Source organism: Phaenicophaeus curvirostris, chromosome Z (assembly GCF_032191515.1).
Source record: "Phaenicophaeus curvirostris isolate KB17595 chromosome Z, BPBGC_Pcur_1.0, whole genome shotgun sequence".
Classification (NCBI taxonomy): domain Eukaryota; kingdom Metazoa; phylum Chordata; class Aves; order Cuculiformes; family Cuculidae; genus Phaenicophaeus; species Phaenicophaeus curvirostris.
This window is the reverse complement of record NC_091431.1, coordinates 50541492-50560113: the sequence shown is the minus strand read 5'-3', so window position 1 is coordinate 50560113 and position 18622 is coordinate 50541492. Positions and strand designations below refer to the sequence as shown.

Here is an 18622-nt window from a genome sequence, read left to right as displayed (position 1 = left end):
TGTTTTCTAATTTCTGCAATTCTCTCCTCATTTTGTCTTTGCTTACTTCATTTGCTCTTTTCTGGCCTACCTCAGCACCCTCTTGAGCAATAGCATCCTTTTAATAGTTCTCTGAGTACATGGTGGATGAGTCTTTCAGGGGGCATTCAGCAGATACACCTACTCCAAACCAGAATCAATGATGGCCACTATAGTGTTTTCAAAATACATTCATTTAATCCTTTCTTAATGACTTACGGGGACTGAGATTTCACTACTTCCAAGCAGTTTTATTCAGTTGCCTAAATAACACATCATTAGAAAGTGTCTTTAATTATTGGTGCTACCTTCCTTTGACAAAAATTTCAGGTCATTATTTTTTTTCTTATCTTCAGTAAGCAGTTTATTCCTTTTTCATGCTTTTCTCTTATCTATCTCCTGCAAGACTAGAGAAGACATCACTGATGCAACATTTGCATTTCTAAATCAGCGATGGCATCCCATATCTGTGTTTCAACTTTGAACAAGAAAACTGAACAATCATCATGTAACTGGTTTTTGCATTTCCAACACAAATTATTTAGGTGTTTATGTACAAGGGACTGCAGTAAATCATCTCTGTAGGTGTGATTACTGAGTACAGTTTCTTTTCCTAATTGTTTTGGGTACTTTCACTGCAGTGATGAATCAATACGAAACCAGTGAAGCCTGGCTCTCTTTTATTACAAACCATGTAAGCGCGTTTGGTTGGATGGATCCACTGCATCAGAGACATTCAATTCCCCTCTGAGGACTATAGCAAAGGAAGGGTGAAATAAGGAACTTAAAGATCCTTTCCCTAAGATTAAACTATGATTTTTAATATATTTATAGGCTGCCGGACACATTGCTGCTGAGCAGATGCTGGGTGCAGCTGACAAAGTAGCCATGAATGAGATCAAGTAATTTCTCTGATGCTCAGACCCACCTTTAACACACAGCTTTGAGAAGAACTACAAGAAATATTTGAAGACCAGTGGTATCTGTAAAAGCAACAGCCACTTACAGAAACATCATCAACTTTGATGCTTTGGAGCTCATAGATTTGAGCAACATAGTAATTAATAGCGTTTATTCCCAGAGACAAGTAATAATGAGGTTAAGACCCTAACCTTTTCAAGTAGTCAAGAATTTTCTGTACTCATTCATGTTCAATCCTGACATAAACCTTGAGATCTCCAAGTTCACAGGTTACTTTTGAAGAAAATGAAGCTTATACAACTGCTAGCAGAAACTCTGGCTTCTAGTCCTTTATGCGAGTAGCAAAGCCACTCATTAACCTTATAATTTCTACAAAAATAAATGCAGACAAACAGAAAAGTCTCCATTTTTTTCTTACATTGCCTAAAACATACAACATGTAGCATTTACATATGGGGGAATGATTGTTTCATGGCCTTCACCTTGGAATAATCTTGCTGATATAATAAACTCCTGTCTCTTCATAATGGGAGAAGAGCAGCAAGCTAGACTGAAATCTCTGTACATTCATTCTTGCACCACTCAGAAGGATCCAGTTCTGCTCATCAGAAGTGCTGGAAGATGGATAGCTCCTAAGATCTTTTGCTTGTATTGCTAAGCAACCACTTGCTATGCCCTATAACACCACTGATAATACACAGTGTTTGCACAGGAATTTTTTAACCCAGTACTGCTGCTGCCATGCATCACTGAGAAACTCTTAAGCTCAAGTAAGCAAGACTGAGTAAGGGAGTTAAAATCTTTTCTGCCTTTATTGCCACTGCACAGTTTTAGTCCATTATGTTCTCAGTTTACTCTGTTGCAGGCTGAGAACAGCTGCTCCATTAACACTGCTTGGGGCTGTACAAGCACAGTGAGCCAGTAGTTCTGCATCTTCTCATCTGCACAGCAGCCTCATCCAGCTCTGTTTATCTCCTTGACAATTTTACTGCAGTATAGTTCACAATGGATTTATACCATTCAGGGATCTGAACAGGCTGGACTGCTGCTGAGTCCAATGCCATGAGGTTTAACAAGGCCAAATGCCGGGTCCTGCACTTGGGGCACAACAACCCTGTGCAGTGCTACAGACTGGGAGAAGTCTGTCTAGAAAGCTGCCTGGAGGAGAGGGACCTGGGGGTGTTGGCTGACAGCCGACTGAACATGAGCCAGCAGTGTGCCCAGGTGGCCAAGAAGGCCAATGGCATCTTGGCTTGGATCAGAAACGGTGTGACCAGCAGGTCCAGGGAGGTTATTCTCCCTCTGTACTCGGCACTGGTGAGACCGCTCCTTGAATCCTGTGTTCAGTTCTGGGCCCCTCACCACAAGAAGGATGTTGAGGCTCTGGAGCGAGTCCAGAGAAGAGCAACGAAACTGGTGAGGGGGCTGGAGAGCAGGTCCTATGAGGAACGGCTGAGGGGAGCTGGGGTTGTTTAGCCTGGAGAAGAGGAGGCTGAGGGGAGGCCTCATTGCTCCCTAGAACTACCTGAAAGGAGGTTGTAGAGAGGAGGGTGCTGGTCTCTTCTCCCAGGTGACAGGGGACAGGACGAGAGGGAATGGCCTCAAGCTCCACCAGGGGAGGTTCAGGCTGAACATTAGGAAAAAATTTTTCACATAAGGGGTCATTGCGCACTGGAACAGGCTGCCCAGGGAGATGGTTGATTCACCTTCCCTGGAGGTGTTTAAGGCATGGGTGGATGAGGTGCTAAGGGTCATGGTTTAGTATTTGATAGGAATGGTTGGACTCGATGATCCGGTGGGTCTCTGCCAACCTGGTGATTCTATGATTCTATGATACAAAAGGGATACTGCAGTTTTGAAGATGTATTTATCTTTCTTATCTCCAACAAGCTGACACAAGAATGAAGCAAACATGACAACTGAAAATACTACCAAAACTCCTCTCAAGCCAGTAAAGTCTTTTTGATTGCCAGTAAAGTTAATTTCTTCAGGTAAATTGCTCTGCTTCATCTCAATACTCTTCTGCTACAAACTGAGGAATGTTTTTCAGACCACTTTGCAAGCCACTTACTCAAAAGAAAACCATATTTGTCTGATCTGAGCACAATTGCACTCAGAAAGAGAAGCCGTTCATGGCTTCCTGCACCCATGAAAAAACTTATCTACTCATGGAAATTAGAATGAAGAATGGGTAGGTTTCCAGTAGTAAATTTGTTGAATTTAGCATGGTTTAAACCATTGAGGGCAGGCTGTGGTTTAATGTGCCCCTAAAAACCTCCAGTGACAGAACTTCTGTAGTTAATTTGGCTGTTGATGCTAGTAGTTTATTACATCTATATTTAAAACACAGCTTCTTTGCTGTTCAAACTGAATCCTAGTTTCTGGCATTTAAGCTCATTTAAGGGTTTTGGAAGGAGAAAAGTGAAAGGCAAAGATCTTCACAGAAAAATAGGAGCAAACATATTTACGAACCTGGAAAAGAATAAAAAATTTCCAGTTGGAGACATAAGTAAACGTTTTAAAAATAGAAGTTACCATTAATCTTTTGTATACATTGTTTCACAAGTCATGTTTCAGTCCATCTTTTGGACATTTCTTCTATGTCTGCATTTTTAAGTTCTGTGTTACTGTAAAAAAGTTGTTCTTTTAAAAAAAATCAGAAAAAATGCTTTTTTCCAGTAAAATTCTAATGACTTGAGTAGAAATATCATTTGCAACTTGTTCCCTATCAGTCACAGGACAAAATACCAGTTATTTGCAGATGCAATGGAAAAATCTGCATAAATAGCAAACAAATTAATGTTTTCCTACTGGTACCTAGAGACACATTACAGCTAGGCAAGAAATATTCTATGCCAAAAATGAAATGCTTCTTCCTGTGATTTCTTATTCCACTCCTTTATTCTCCAAATTTTTGTTCATTAATGGTGCTAAATACCTCTCTCATGAACACAAGTAACTGGTCCTCAGTTAAATGGCAGGAAATGCATTGGGGTTTTTTGGTTTGTTTTTTTTTGTCAAACCAATAATTTCATAACTTGCTTTTGGTTGAGTTTTTTTTTTGTTTTGTTTAATAGGTATAATGCCTGGAACAAATTGCATGATTCCTTTTCATTCCCATCCTCAGACTAACACATAAACTTGTATGAACATTTTAAAGAACATTGTAACAAGTTTTAGATGCATTTGACAGTCTTTGAACTAATCTACCTTGAAGCACTATGGTAAATATAAAGTTGCACTTGCAAAATGATTTATAAAATGGTAATTACCCATCCTATGCAGTCTGACCTAGGTCATGCATAAAGCAATTTCTTTGGAGCCATCTAATTTGGGACTTTGTTAATTGGCAGCAATTAGAAGCATTTCACTGTGGATGGTTCTTTTAATATCTCCTCCATGACCTGAACGTCTCTTTCAGAGACCCTAAACGAGTCTACATCCATTTTCAATTTTTAAACAAAAGCAACAGCTATAGATTTCAAGAAGCTCCAATATAGAGATGTTTGTCTTCCAGATTATATTAGCCTTTCTGTATGTGAAACACTACATCATGCTGAGCCCTCTCAGCATGAGTCCCCCACTGATGCTAAGGTTTAACTAAGGTTAAACTTTATTTTGTGTTTCAGAACATTACTCAGGTTTTAGACACTTCTACTTGAATAGAAACCGATATGCTCTTATGAATAGAGAATAATCATTTTCTCACAAAAATATAGAGCTCAGTTCAACTAGTAAGTTTTTATAGCTTCACTAGCTGCCTTGAACTAGAAAAGGTATAGCAGCTGTGAATCTAGGACTTTTTAAAGTGACTTACTTAAGAGGCAATACAAATGAAAGGGATACATTTGTAAAAGAGAGAAAATAAACCTACTAAATTATTCTACTCTGTTGGCCTGATATTTTTCTATTTTCTACTATTGCAGTTTATTGCTTTTCAACAGATGAAACTTCATTTACCACTGTTGAGTAAATTTTGAGTTCAGACGGGAAAAATCAACTCTGCTTACTCCTCATGAGAGAAGCATAGAGCTCAGAAATCCCTGTTCGCCATGTAAATGAGGCTTAGAAGTGAGTGGGCTGCTCTGTTCAGTGTATTTTGCTTTCTGGTGAGGAGAACTGAATGATGAGAAGGACTGGACGTGACATGGAGAAAAATCTGTGTCTTTGCTTAATTCTGGTAAAATAATTCCATGGAAACCATGTAGAAACCTTAAAAAGAGAAAATACCACTACAAGAACCTCCTCGTGAACACACATGATGCAAATTGTGCAGTGAGCTGTGCCGGTATTTGCCTAACCTGGAGTGTTCCAGGCAAGTACAGCAATGTGTGACTGCTCTTCTGAGTCCTGGAGCAAGGTTTGCCCTGGACATTGCCTGAGAGCTCAGTGCAACATCATGAAGACAAAGCAGTTTGCCTGTAGTTGTGAACTGGAGTGATTCTGTGTTTGTGCCAGAGAGTAGGACACAGGTTTTAAACTTCACAAAGTAACAAAAATGTCTGATTTAAAGCAAAGATAATTTTAAGACTTCATAAAAATCCATAAATACATTTTGTTTAATTTTGCCAAAATAATGTGCAAACTCACTTCTTTTCCATTGAGAAAGAATTGTTTCTCTTATTTATAGTTCCCATTTTAGCCCTCTTTTTGGCTGCTTAGACTTTTCTTAATATACTGCAAGTGGTTTATATTGCTAGCACAGAAGAATACTGTCTTTTAAAATTGGTCTTTACGTTCTTCAGTCTTAAATGATTTCATAAACATTTTTGCAGAAGAACACACACAAAAATCAGTGTGTGTGATGGGTTGAATCTGTCTGGATGCCAGCTACACACCAAAGCCAAATTATCCACATTGTGCCTTGTTAGCAAAAATTCCTCTCTTTGATTCCAGCAATTCTAAGCCAAAAGCAAGGTTCAAGACATAGATTCAGGTTGTGTGTACTGGACTCTAAAATTTATTTTAAAGGAAAAGTCATGATATTTCATTAGTCTGCATGATTGTAATTTATTTCTGGCTGTTACCATTTGTTAAATGTTCCAGTCACTTTGGGCAAATCTTATGAAGTTGACCTTTCTTTCACAATCCAACTGCAATAAAACTCATGTCTTGGCTAAAAAAAGCTGCTTTGGATGTCAGATAATTCACAAGTCACTTTTCATGAAGCGAGCCAGCGAGAAATGCTTGCAGAGTCTGATTTTTAAGAACTCCTGAGCAGTCTCAGCAATGCTGGAGACCCATGAGCACTTAACTCTTTCCAAACGCAAAGACAAGAGACTAAGAATTGAATCTATACCTCCATATAATGTCCAACCATGTCAGGGTGGTAAGGAGCTCTTTCACGAAGTGGTTTATATTGTATGTTTATATAACTTCAGGCATTGCAAGCTTTCTGTCTTATTTGCCCTCATTCACCACATCTAAGTGAGCACTGTTGAATTTCTGTTTCTACACCACTAAAATGATCCACTAAGAATGAAATATTCAATGTAGCTTTATATTCAGAACTAGTATTGTGAACATGAAGACAGTCTTTACTGTTCTTCCTCAAGAATATAAAATGGACATTTTATCTCTTATCGAACAAACAAAAAAAGTGAACATAAATTTGACATCCAGCTTTTAAAATGTTATTTTCTGCGATGGCAGACTTCACATCATCTAGTTTCTTCAGATTCAACAATAACACTGTATTTTCATGTGTCCAAGTTTTCAATAATTTAAAGAATCTGACTAAGTATGGGTTTTCACTAATTTTTGTACCTGTTAATATATTTTTTGTTATTTATCATACAACCTATTCTTCTTCCTTCGTCCAACAGGAATTGATAGAGTTTTTTTTAACAGCAGGGTCAGTACTTTGAGAACAGAGTCCCTTCTTTAAACCATACTTTAAGAGCTCTACTTTCATAATAGAAGAGCTACAAGCCACAAGATGTTTTTCTTACCATAATGAGGAATTATTGCCCAAGCCATTGCAGACGCATAGATGCCACCAATCATCCAAAACATACAGAGCCAGCTCAGGTGTTCACCTCGTTTCTCCCGAGCAAGCACTTCCGAAAAATAAGAGAAGACTGTTGGCACAGCTCCACCAATCCTAAAAGGAAACACGGGTTATTAATTAAGACAGTGCAACAGCAATTTGAAGTTTGAACAAGGCCATAGCTGTAGTCATTGAAAACCCAAACTACAAGCAGCTTTTCTCTACTTGCATCATATATTGAAATTCTGATCAGGAAACTTTTGCCAGTTTGAATGCAATTTTTGTCAAAAGATTTCCTTGAAAACTCTATATACAATTTGTTGTATTCAGTGATTCAAGGGGATTGTCAGTGTCCTGGCTGCTAATATAGGAATCAACACAAAGCATCGACTTTTATAAAAATTCTGTGATATGGCAGTCTACTGACAAGTACCAAAATACATTGCTTTTAACAGAAAATATTAGTCACTTTCCAAAACGGTAACAGATTTTTCTCTACGTCTTACCTCCTATATTTTAGGCAATTAAGAAGTGACTAAATGCCAGCTATGTTGCTAATAGATTTTATTTCATACATATTTTAAAAGATGTTCAATTCAGTTGCACTACCAATTTTGCTAAGCCCATGCTGATTTTTTACTATGCTTTTTATGAAAAGCCTATGTCTTCATATAATATCCACAGTTTTTCATGAGGTAAAAATAAACACTGTTTGAAAGTCAGTTAGGAACAAAAAAGGACAACATTTAGTCTAACTCAAATTATGTATCATTTTCAGTATCAGATACTGCATTATCTTTTACTGTCTCTACCTCTTCACTACCAATGCAAATACTCCACAATAGGACAAGTCCTTATGGATTTTATTTTTCCTGCTGAAGAAAATATTTGTGAAGCTTGAAGAGATACCCTCACGTAACAGATTATATATTTAAAGCAGTATCTTGCATGGTTTGAATTTTTAACTTAACATTAAAGGTAAATGCAAATTTATGCTGTGATCTCAATGTCTGCCAATCTTGGAGCAAAAAGAATGATACTTGAAAAAGATTAAGACGAAAATTAAAAAGCAAATAATGAATATAGGAATGATATTTCACTCCTTGAAAATTCAGTGTCATAGCAGTACTGTTTATATTAAGACATCTTGGGGTACAGTGATGAAATACTGAATTGATCTGTTACACCTTTTCAGGAGCCTGCAGTTTCATCACATCCTTCTAGATGGCTCTTCAACTAAGCACCACTGGTCAACTCTTAGCTTCATAACGAATGTTTCCTACAGTGAGGCTGGCTAGCTCTCACACTCTGCCAGTTCTGCAAAGGTTCATACCTCCATGAATTCTTGTTAGGTATACAGCTAACAAAGGGTTGCATCTCATTTCCTGTCATGGATGAAAACACTAAAAAAACTTCACTACAGAACTACTTTTCACAGGCAACATGAACTACTGTCCTCAGAGGTTCTCCTAGAAGCCCAGGGTGAGGAATAGTGGAAGGGGCATAACGAAGGATGGAATTACAGCTCATTTTGCTGTGATGGGGAAGTCCTGGTATCTCAGTGGTGCTATGGACTAGGGGCTCTCTTGTTCAGAAAGTGCAAACAAATTACAGCTATGATTTCTTGCCCTTCAGGGCTCAGGCATACCTTTGAATTGCACTACCTCGATGTTTCCTGAGTACAGCATTCACAGATCTAATTAGAGTTCTTTTCCTAAAGTTGAAAATTTACTAGGAAAACCAGAAATGAGGTCTTCCTCTTTCCTGCCTAAGGTGGAAAGCACTGGTGTGGAGTTTAAGGTGTCTGTTTTCAAGAAGTCCTAAATTAATACATTGCTCGTGGTATGTAGGACAGTATCATTCATGGAATAAATTAAAGGGAACCCTACTTAAAAGGAACAGTTTCTGGTAAGTCACCATTTTTTTATCCGGTAGGTTCTGTCTATTAAGAAAATATAGACAGTAGTAAATAAACATATACTTGGTAACTTTCTTGTTTTTTGAGGGCATCTCTTACCTGTCTGCATGAAGCAACTTTACTGGGGGGTGGATGGCTGATGTTTTTTTAGTGTTTAAAACTGACTCAGAAGGGCTGACTCACGTGTTATGTCCTAAAGATGCTCCAAGGCTACAGAAGAAGCATTGCCTGTACAGACAAATTTAATAGACCAGTTTTTCTAATAAACAGATTTTTTAGATATATAAGATGAATTTTTGAGTCAGCAAACCAATATTTTTTTAAGGTATGTAAACAAAAAGAAAAAAATCAGCTTAGAAAAAAACTGCAGTTTTTCTATTCGAACTGATGTAATTAAGTTGACATTTCCAGTGTACACCAACAGACTATGAAAAGCTTCTAAGTCCAGACATTATGTTCATATTGATTAAACAGTGAAAATAATTTGTCTTCTGTCCAAAGCTGCTAAAGGAGAAATATAGGATGTTTTTTCATCATGCAGGCAACAGCTGCTATTTAGCACTGCAGGTTTCTATTACATAGTAACACAGTAGTAAACTGTGCTGTGTGCAATTTTGCACGTTAACTATGTGTTAACTACTCTCAGCTGGTTAAATTCTTCCTTCTGGTCTCAGGTAAGTACTGGCTGATACTGCTATAAGCTTTTAGGTCATGAGTACCTAATAAGCTCTTCCAAGGCGAATAATGCAGAGATATTACAATGACAAAAAACTGCTAGCAAAATCTTAGAGAAGCTATTCAACAGCTGAATTGGAGGAGAGACAGGAGAGATGAGCAGAGGAAACATCCTACTGGAGAAGACTCTTCCTTTGCTCTGAGGCTGGACAGTCCATACATATCGGTAGCCATACATCCTCTCTCCAAAACTTGTTCCCAGATGCAAAATAAGCGATGTGAGAAAGGGAGAGCAGGAACAGCTACAGCTGTTATCACACCAAGAAACATTGACGAAGTCCTTAAAACTTGTGTGGCCTTAGAGAACTTCTATAAGGAGCAAAGAAATTGCTGTGTGACTCACAGAAAATCTGATGTGTACTACAGCCATATACTGCTATGGAAGTAATGTGGTAGCTGGTATACTGCACATTGCTAGCACAAGCATAAACTACCTCATGAAGACTTGGGTAAGAGAGAGTCAGAGCAAACCTGACTTCTTCTATCACTCTTTTCTGACGGTCTTTCACATAATTCAGCAGCTATTGCACATTATGAATTAATGCAATAAATGTTCATGTGGAAAAAACTCATCATATCACCCAACAGCTGCAGGGAAGAATGCACTTTTTATGGTCACAAATATCATAGGTTAGATCTTGCGTTCACTTGCATCCATGCAAGCTCTTATTACTTCAGCAACTCCAGTTGAGCTCTTCCATATTTATGGAACGAACAGAATTTGATACAATATTATGTCTTCTTCCACGAATTAATTAGTTTTATACAGCTTGTTCTTTGCCTTTAATGTGTTTAGGAATCATGAGGTTCATCCTCATTTGCTGAAAAGGTGTTACATGAAACCACATTCTTTATGTCCCTCATGTGCAGATGAAAAGCCTTTGAAAACCATGCTGACTTGGGAAAAATGTTTATTCTAAAGGATGGGAAGGATTTTAACTTCCTTAAATAAAAATGATTCAGGCAAATAGAAGTTTTTACTACTTATCTGTTATTAACACATGCTATTTTTTTGAGTTGTAGCCAAAGCAGTGGACAAACTTGCTATCTACAGACTGTTGAGGGGAGTATGCTTTACTTCCTAAGGAGACAGAAAACGTATCAGAGCTGCAAATATTTTGTGAGTATGTCCAAATTAACTACATAGGGCTTTAGAACTCCACTAGAATACAGACTGTCGAGGGGAGTATGCTTTACTTCCTAAGGAGACAGAAAAGGTATCAGAGCTGCAAATATTTTGTGAATATGTCCAAATTAACTACATAGGGCTTTAGAACTCCACTAGAATACTATGAAAAGGCTGATCTTCTTTTTAAAATATTGAAAGAAACCAATGGTCTAAAGCTCTGGGTTGATAATCGTGAGTCACAGCTGTCTCTAGAATGATAGACTCTGTAATTAGGAACAGCCTAATATCAGCAGAAGGCTAAACTTTGCTAAGCCTGGCTCAAGATCATAAAAAAACCTCTCTCACTCTGTAAGTATCAGTCTTTGCACCTAAAACAACAGAGTGTTTTCTTTCAGCCTCATCTTCTTTTAGTAAAATTGTAGGCATATACGCAAAACGAACTTTTACACGTACTGCTCTATATGTCACAGAACTGTATGAATGTCAGTCAGAAGAATGACAAATGGCAGTCGTGACTTTTTTCAGTTATACATTATTATCTGTAATAAATTTCATCAGAGGTTGTCAGAGCAAGATCGGAATGCATAATTTTTTAATATTTTCTCATAAATACACCATTCAATTGGAAGAAAATACCAATTAATCAGTATATTGTTACCCTTTCTGTTGCAAAACATGACTAGTTTTGGAGCCTTATGGGTTACTTCAGTTTAGAGAAAAAAATTACTGACAGAACATATTACTTGATGCCATCCTGCTAAGAGAAAATGTACACATTCTGCCCCAAAATTCTTATTTTATGTCTTACTCTGTTTTTTTCAGGATTATGTTCTTAATATCTTTCTAGTTACATTTTTAGTTCTTGGCTACTTTTTCCTGCTTTTTATCTGTACACAGACTCATATACACAGAGTGTTCTACTGTCTGGTACCTGTGCCCTGAAGCCGCATTCAGTCTCTGGTGAAAGCCATCTCCATCATAATGCGGCTTACACTCAGTGTGCATGTGGCACATGTTTTGAGTGGTAGGCCATATTTGCTCAGTTCTTTTCCTTCAAAAAAAAAAAGAATTGTAGTGTTTATTCTGTTTCCACATGAAGGGTGGCTTCTTAGAAAAGATTTTGTTGCAATTTTTTTTAGTTCATTTGAGATTCAAAAAGAACAACTGTTACTCATGTGGAAATGACAATACAGAAATAAGCAGCTGATCTAACCCTGTTCTTCAGCAAAAGAAAGTTCTATTTCTGATCCAAGAAAATCATCCAAACTGAAAGCTATGCTTTTCTATTGTTATTTCTGTACACTGTCTGTTCATGTTTGTTCTGTGAAATTACGGCGAGGGGGAAATTAAAGGGCGATTTAGTTGGCGCACCCTAAGAGAGTAGGATTTAGTGAAACAAGCAATAAGCTAAGGTACACTTGTGTTTTCTTTGCTGCAAGCAAAGATGATAATGTCTGCTAATCTACCTTCAGAGCTGTGATAGTCACAACAGATTTTGGCAACTGCACAGTGTGACAGCTGGGATCAAAACACTTGAGCAAGGCATTCAGATAGAAGCCTTTGTTTGTTTGTAGATTCACTAGCCAAAGGGACTTAAAACGCAAAAGCATACACGGAATAGAGATAATTAGGAGAAAACCTTTACAGAATATTAAATGCACAAGGTAGGATGGTGTTCTTCTGAGACACCTTGTCTTCTTCACTTTCAAACTTGGACATCATGCAGACTAAAAATAAAGACAATGTCTGTATGAGATGGCATTTGCAAATTGTCACCTTGTTATTTCCAATTTGTTAAGAGTTAATAGAGCTCAAACTATAAATTTCATGTTACACTCCTGAGGTTTTGGTAAGGTCCACCACTCTTTGTCCTTCTGTATAATTGTACCTACTCTTCTCTCTTATTATTAACAGTTCTTTTGTATCACCACTGCAAGTTTCATTTAAAAAAATCTCTGTGCTTTACCCTTCAGAACTTCTATTAGAATGGCAAAAAAGTCTGAACGAGCAGCCAGATTGGTTCACCTTGAGAACTGATAGATAAAGCCCCCGAAACTGTAGCGTGCTGTAGACCAAGCATTGCCAGTCGTTCTATCCAATTGCCACTTTGGACTGTGTACACTAGAAAAGCTGACTTTCAGGTACAGAGGTGGCCTATATGCTATTAATAGCAGAGTCCCTTTGATGAAGACTCTTAAGACTCTTTACTGAATACTAGAGTACTGTCAGTTCTGATGGAAGATGAACTGATGAGTAAATAATGAATTCCCCAAATTTATACAACACTATTAAAAAAAAATCAAGTCAAATTTAATGTTAAATTCAAGCAAATAATTACAAAGAACTTGCTTTCATTACTTGCTCAGCTACATATGTCAGATAGGATGGCTGTTGAGGGAATATGAGACCCAGGTGATTTTTTCCTCCCTCCTTCCAGTTGTTGGCAGTGACATTCAAAAGAACAAATGGACCCAGTCTATTGCTACATGGCTCCATGGCTCGTGTCACCATAATAGCTCTCGGATTTTTGACAATGGGATGGCCTACAGGGAACCAAGCTTACAGGCATCAGATGGGAGCCACCTTTCTCAAAGGGGAAGGAGGGTCTTTGCTCAGGAGCTTACAGGGTTCATTGACAGGGCTTTAAACTAACCATGAAGGGGTAGAAGAATAACATCAGGCTTGCCTATGACAAGCAGCAGGATGGCAAACTATGGTTAGAGGGACAGGGTGCTAGTATGGGGGCTCCACTTGTTGCCCTGAAGCATGCAGGTGATGCTGCAACTCAGTGGAAGTATTGAGGAGATGAACTGGGGGCTCCTGAAGTAGCAGAAGCCACCATGGAGGCTTCCATGGATCATCTTATGGGAAATAAGGGATGTTCCACTAAGAAGGTGATATAGCAAACAGCCCCTGTGAAATGCCTGTACACAAATGCACGCAGCTTGGGCAACAAACAGATTGAGTTGGAAGCTACTGTGCTGCTAGAAACCTATGACCTGATTGCCATTACTGAAACTTGATGGGATGAATCTCATGACTGGCGTGTGGCTATCAATGGCTACAGGCTCTTCAGAAGGGACAGGCTGGGAAGGGGGGTGGAGGCATTGCTCTCTATATCAGGAGATGGATAGAATGTGAAGAGCTATCCCTGAAGAATGGCCACAAACAGACTGAAAGTTTATGAGTGAGAACAAAAAAAATGAGCCAACAAGAGGAACCTTGTGGTTGGTATATACCACAGGACACCTGATAATGAGGAACCTACTGATGAAGACTACTTCCTCCAGCTACTGGCAGAAGCTTGTGAGAGCACAGTATACTGTGCCATAAAGCCATGCACATAAAGTCTACTGCTTGTGTGGTTTGTGGGCTGTAGTTTATGTAGTCATAGTACACCAACACTGTTCCATGATGTTTGTAGTTTTAGAAATCCCTTGAACTGGTCTCAAGAAGGGTAGGGTTAAATACTCATACCAATCAGGAATTGTCATGACACTAATTATTATGTGTTGGATGGGGGATGGAAGGGCAAGGGGGAGAAATAAAGGAGATGTGAGGATTTCTCATGTTAGAAGGATCTCCTTTGTCTGTCACCAAATTGTCAGATATTACTCTAAAAGAGATCGAGAGGAAACAGCAACTGTTCTACTTCTTAAAAAAAATCTTAGAACACCCTCTCCCCCCAAAAACAATCCAACAAACCCCATCCATCTTCTTTACGTATTTTTCATTTCATAGGTCACTATCAGTTCCAGGTACCTTTTTCACCTCCCTACAAAGAAACAGTAGGTGTAAGTTCCTTTTTCTTAGTGAAAAACACTGAACATATATCTCTGTCACCAAGGAAGGAGGATTTATTCCAGCAATTTTGCATGTATCGAAGACCCCAAGTATGAAATATGTATAAATTTAAGAAAAGAACTGAATGATATATTTTAAAGGCAAAATAGTATTTTTATGAAAGTCTAAATGGTGAAGTTCAGGTAGTGAAAAGAATAAAGAAATGTTGGACAATCTGCAAAATCATTTATTTTTAAGGAAAATATTATCATAACTGTGATTCTTCCAATGATTAATCCAAAATCAAAGCTCAAAAGGAAATTTAATTCAAAAGCCTGATAAAGGACTAGGAATGCTTTAGACATTGCTTCCTACAAACTAAAAAGACCTAGACAAAAAAATGTGAGCTGTATTCGTCATTAATCATTGGGGGTATATGTAAAAATTTATCATCAAAAAAGCATCTTGCTAGATCTGTCTTTGAAATGGTGAAAGGAAGGTTTCTCTAATACCAGAACATGACTCACACTGCTGCTAACTTGAACAGAGCTGGAGCTGTTGCCAATTCAACATTGCCACTGTGAAGTATTATTCTTAGAGAACCTTATCTAACCTCTATTACCAAAAAAAAAAACGTTTAATCTCAGCTATTAGTTTACTATATTTGTTACTGTTAGATTATTTTAGATGTAGTTTTTTTAAGTACAACTACTCAATTTAGAATCAAGTGCCTGAAAGTGCACAATATATTTGTATTATTCCAGCAAATTTCATTTGGTTGCTCTGAAAAAAAAATAGAGATGATACAATTTTGCAAAATATAACATGCTTATCCAGCCCAAATGTTACTTCTAAAAGTGATCAAAGTTTTCATACAGTAAAAAGCTGACCAAAGTAAATACCCTGAGGTAAACTCCAGTTTAAAAATTCTTCAGACAACCTCATATGTTTTCTAACAGATGAAACCAATTCTCTTACAAGTAGAGTAAAAAAGGTTAAATGTGCCTGATTTTAAAAACCAGACAATAAGTCCAGACTACAGAGGTTCCATTTAATTTGACAAACTTGCCATTTTAGTAAGATTTCTTCTCCAAACCCACAGAAATATTAGGAAATACAGCTTAGATGTTGTTAACATATATAACTTTTTTCCTTGCCTGTTGTACCCTGTGAACAAGAGTTTTTCTTGAGATGCATACTATCATACCTTGAGTGTTGCTTTTCCAGAGGACTTTAGAGTATATTTCATGAAATGTAAGACTCACCTTCAGACAGCTTTCTTAGCCGTTCCACAGAAAATATCCCTAAAGCTACCTGCAGTACTCCTTCCATATTACTGGAATCTCTGGAAGAGTACTGGTGTCAGTATAGTAGCACTAAACTCATCACTCAGATTTAGATTCTTCATGTGAGGAATCAACAGTTAGCGAAAATACAAAACTGTGATGAAGTTTCTTGCCATGAGCAATTTTGAAATGACTGATTGTCCAAACCCTCTCAAGCTAACTTTTACCACCACTTCTGTACACTATGTGTACTAACAAGAAACTCTTAGTGTTCTATAGCCTCCTTTTCATAAGACAGGCAGGACGTACAACGAGTCTGTATGCATAACAACTGTAAAAGTGGTCCAGCAGAGATACAGACCATGTGGCCACAGCACAAGATGGTTGGCCTACACAAGCAGTTGCCTTCAGGAGCTTCAGGTCCTGATCAAGAGGCTGCTTTTATGACTGTGTTTCAGTTTTTAGCATCATGTTGTCTTTTACCTGATTACACCCAGTTGCTCCACTTATTTCTCATTAAACACTTTGTATCCTCTCACACTCACACGGCTGTGATTACTCTCCAGTTCCTGTCTGCTGGCATTGGCTACCTGTGCTTTTACACTGTGAGCTAATAAATAGCTCTACAGGTGGCTGGCTTCAAATCTGATAGGGTATGCCAAAAGGGCAGATATACTTCTTAGTCAAGCCAAGGAAGCAGCTGGGAAGATCTTTCCAAATATCTTTGTCCCAGACCTTGCAGCTTCAGTTCTGGGTAAAGGTTGACTAATGTAATCCTGGGATAGCTGGGAGAGAAGTGGTCTGTCCTAACACCATTACAAGAAGGGAATAATATTTTTATGAGGAAAGGAAGATTATACAAAAGAGAAATACTGCAAGAATAAAACAGGTAAATAGGGTAGGGAGTCTATATGACAGTAAACAAACAAAAGAGAATGTAATAACTTGAGAAGAGGAATTAAAATGAAGAAGAAATTCTGCAAAAGAAAGAGTGCAAACCAAATTATTTTATAATTACTAACACTTACACTTTCGAAAGCAGTATATGATAGAATGATAGAATGATAGAATGATAGAATGATAGAATCATAGTATGGTTTGGGTTGGAAAGGACCTTAAAGGTCATCTAGTTCCAATCTCCCTGCCATAGGCAGGGACACCTCCCACTAGACCAGCCTACTCAAGGCCCCATCCAACCTGGCCTGCAATAATTCCAGGGATGGGGCACCCACAACTTCCCTGGGCAACCTGTTCAAGTGCCTCATCAGGAAGAATTTCTTTCTAATGTCTAATCTAAACTTTCCCCCTTCCAATTCAAAGCCATTCCCCCTAGTTCTATCACAACATACCTTTGTAACAGGTCCCTCCCCAGCTTTCTTGCAGGCCCCATTCATGTACTGGAAGGCTGCTCCAAGGTCTCCCTGAAGCCTTTTCTTCTCTCCTCCAGGCTGAACAACCCCAACTCTCTCAGCCTGTCCTCATAGCAGAGGTTTTCCAGCCCTCTGATCATCTTGGTAGCTCTCCTCTGAACCCATTTCAAGAGTTCAACATTCTTCTTATGTTGGGGATTTCAGAACAGGACACAAGACTCTAGCTGGTGTCTTGTGAGGACAGAGTAGAGGGAGAGAATCACCTCCTTTGACCTGCTGGCAATGCTTCCTTTGGTGCAGCCTAGGATATGGTTGGCCTTCTGGGCTGTGAACGTGCATTCCTGGTTCGTGTTGAGCTTCTTGTTGATCAGTACCCCCAAGTCCTTCTGTGCAAGACTGGTCTGAATCACATTGTCCCCTCTCCTGTATTGAAACCACAGATTGCCTTGACCCAGGTGTAGGAACTTGCACTTGACCTTGTTGAAAGTCATGAGGTTCACACAGGCCCACTTCTCTGGCTTTGTGGTCCCTTTGGATGAAATCACATCCTTCTTGTGTGACAACTGCACCACTTAGCTTGGTGTCATCTGTAAATATGCTGGCGGTGCACTCAATCTCACTCAATTCCAGTATAGACCCCTGAGGGACACTCTTGTCATGGCACAATGTTACCTTTCTTCCAGTCACCAGGGACTTCTCCTGACTGCCATGGCTTTTCAGATGTTATGGTGAGTGTCTTGGCAACCACATGGGCCAATTCCCTCAGGGTTCTGGAATGCATCTCATCAGATCCCATAGACTTATATATGTTCATGTTCCTCAGGTGGTCACAAATTTGATCTTCCCCTACAGTGGGAGGGGCTTTACCTAAGGTCACCATCTTGCTGTCCCATGACCCAGGAGGGGTGAGGAGAGTTGCCAGTGAAGACTGAGGCAAAAATGTTGTTTGATACCTCAGCCTTCTCCTTGTCTGTTGATATGAGGTCACCATTTTTGTTCATCAGGAGAGTCACTTTCTTTAAACTTTCTTTTCTGGTTGATACAGCTAAAGAAGCTGGTTTTGTTATTCTTTGCTTCCCTTGCCTAGTTCAGCTCCAGCTGCACCTTGACCTTCCTGACCCCTTCCCTCCACAACCGAGCAGTGTCCCTATATTCCCACATACCTTATCCCAGCTTGCACTGCTGGTGCAGCTTCCTCTTGCTCTTCAGTTTGACCAGCAGGTCTCGACTCTGCCACACTGGCCTCTTCCCTTCCCTGTCTGATTTCCTACATCTAAAGACTGAGTGCTCTTGTGCTTCATGGAAAGCATCCTTAAATATTTGCCAGCTCTGTTCTGCTCCCTTGTCCCTGAGGATTGTATCCCAGGAGGCTGCTACTGACTAACTCCTTGAAGAGTTGCAAGTTTGCTTTCCTGTAATTCACAGTCCTGACTCTACTGCCCTCCTTTCCCATATCCCTCAGGACCTTGAACT

At 38.9% G+C, this 18622-nt stretch overlaps 1 protein-coding gene across 1 annotated transcript in view; it reads right to left on the bottom strand.

Moving 5' to 3' along the window:
• The window catches only part of SV2C (synaptic vesicle glycoprotein 2C), a 109031-nt gene that overhangs the window by 41131 nt on the left and 49278 nt on the right, over positions 1 to 18622 (bottom strand). Inside the window, exon 4 of the mRNA XM_069880751.1 lies at positions 6891 to 7042. Within this exon, the coding sequence (XP_069736852.1) occupies positions 6891 to 7042 (152 nt within the window). The remainder of the gene's footprint in view (positions 1 to 6890; positions 7043 to 18622) is intronic.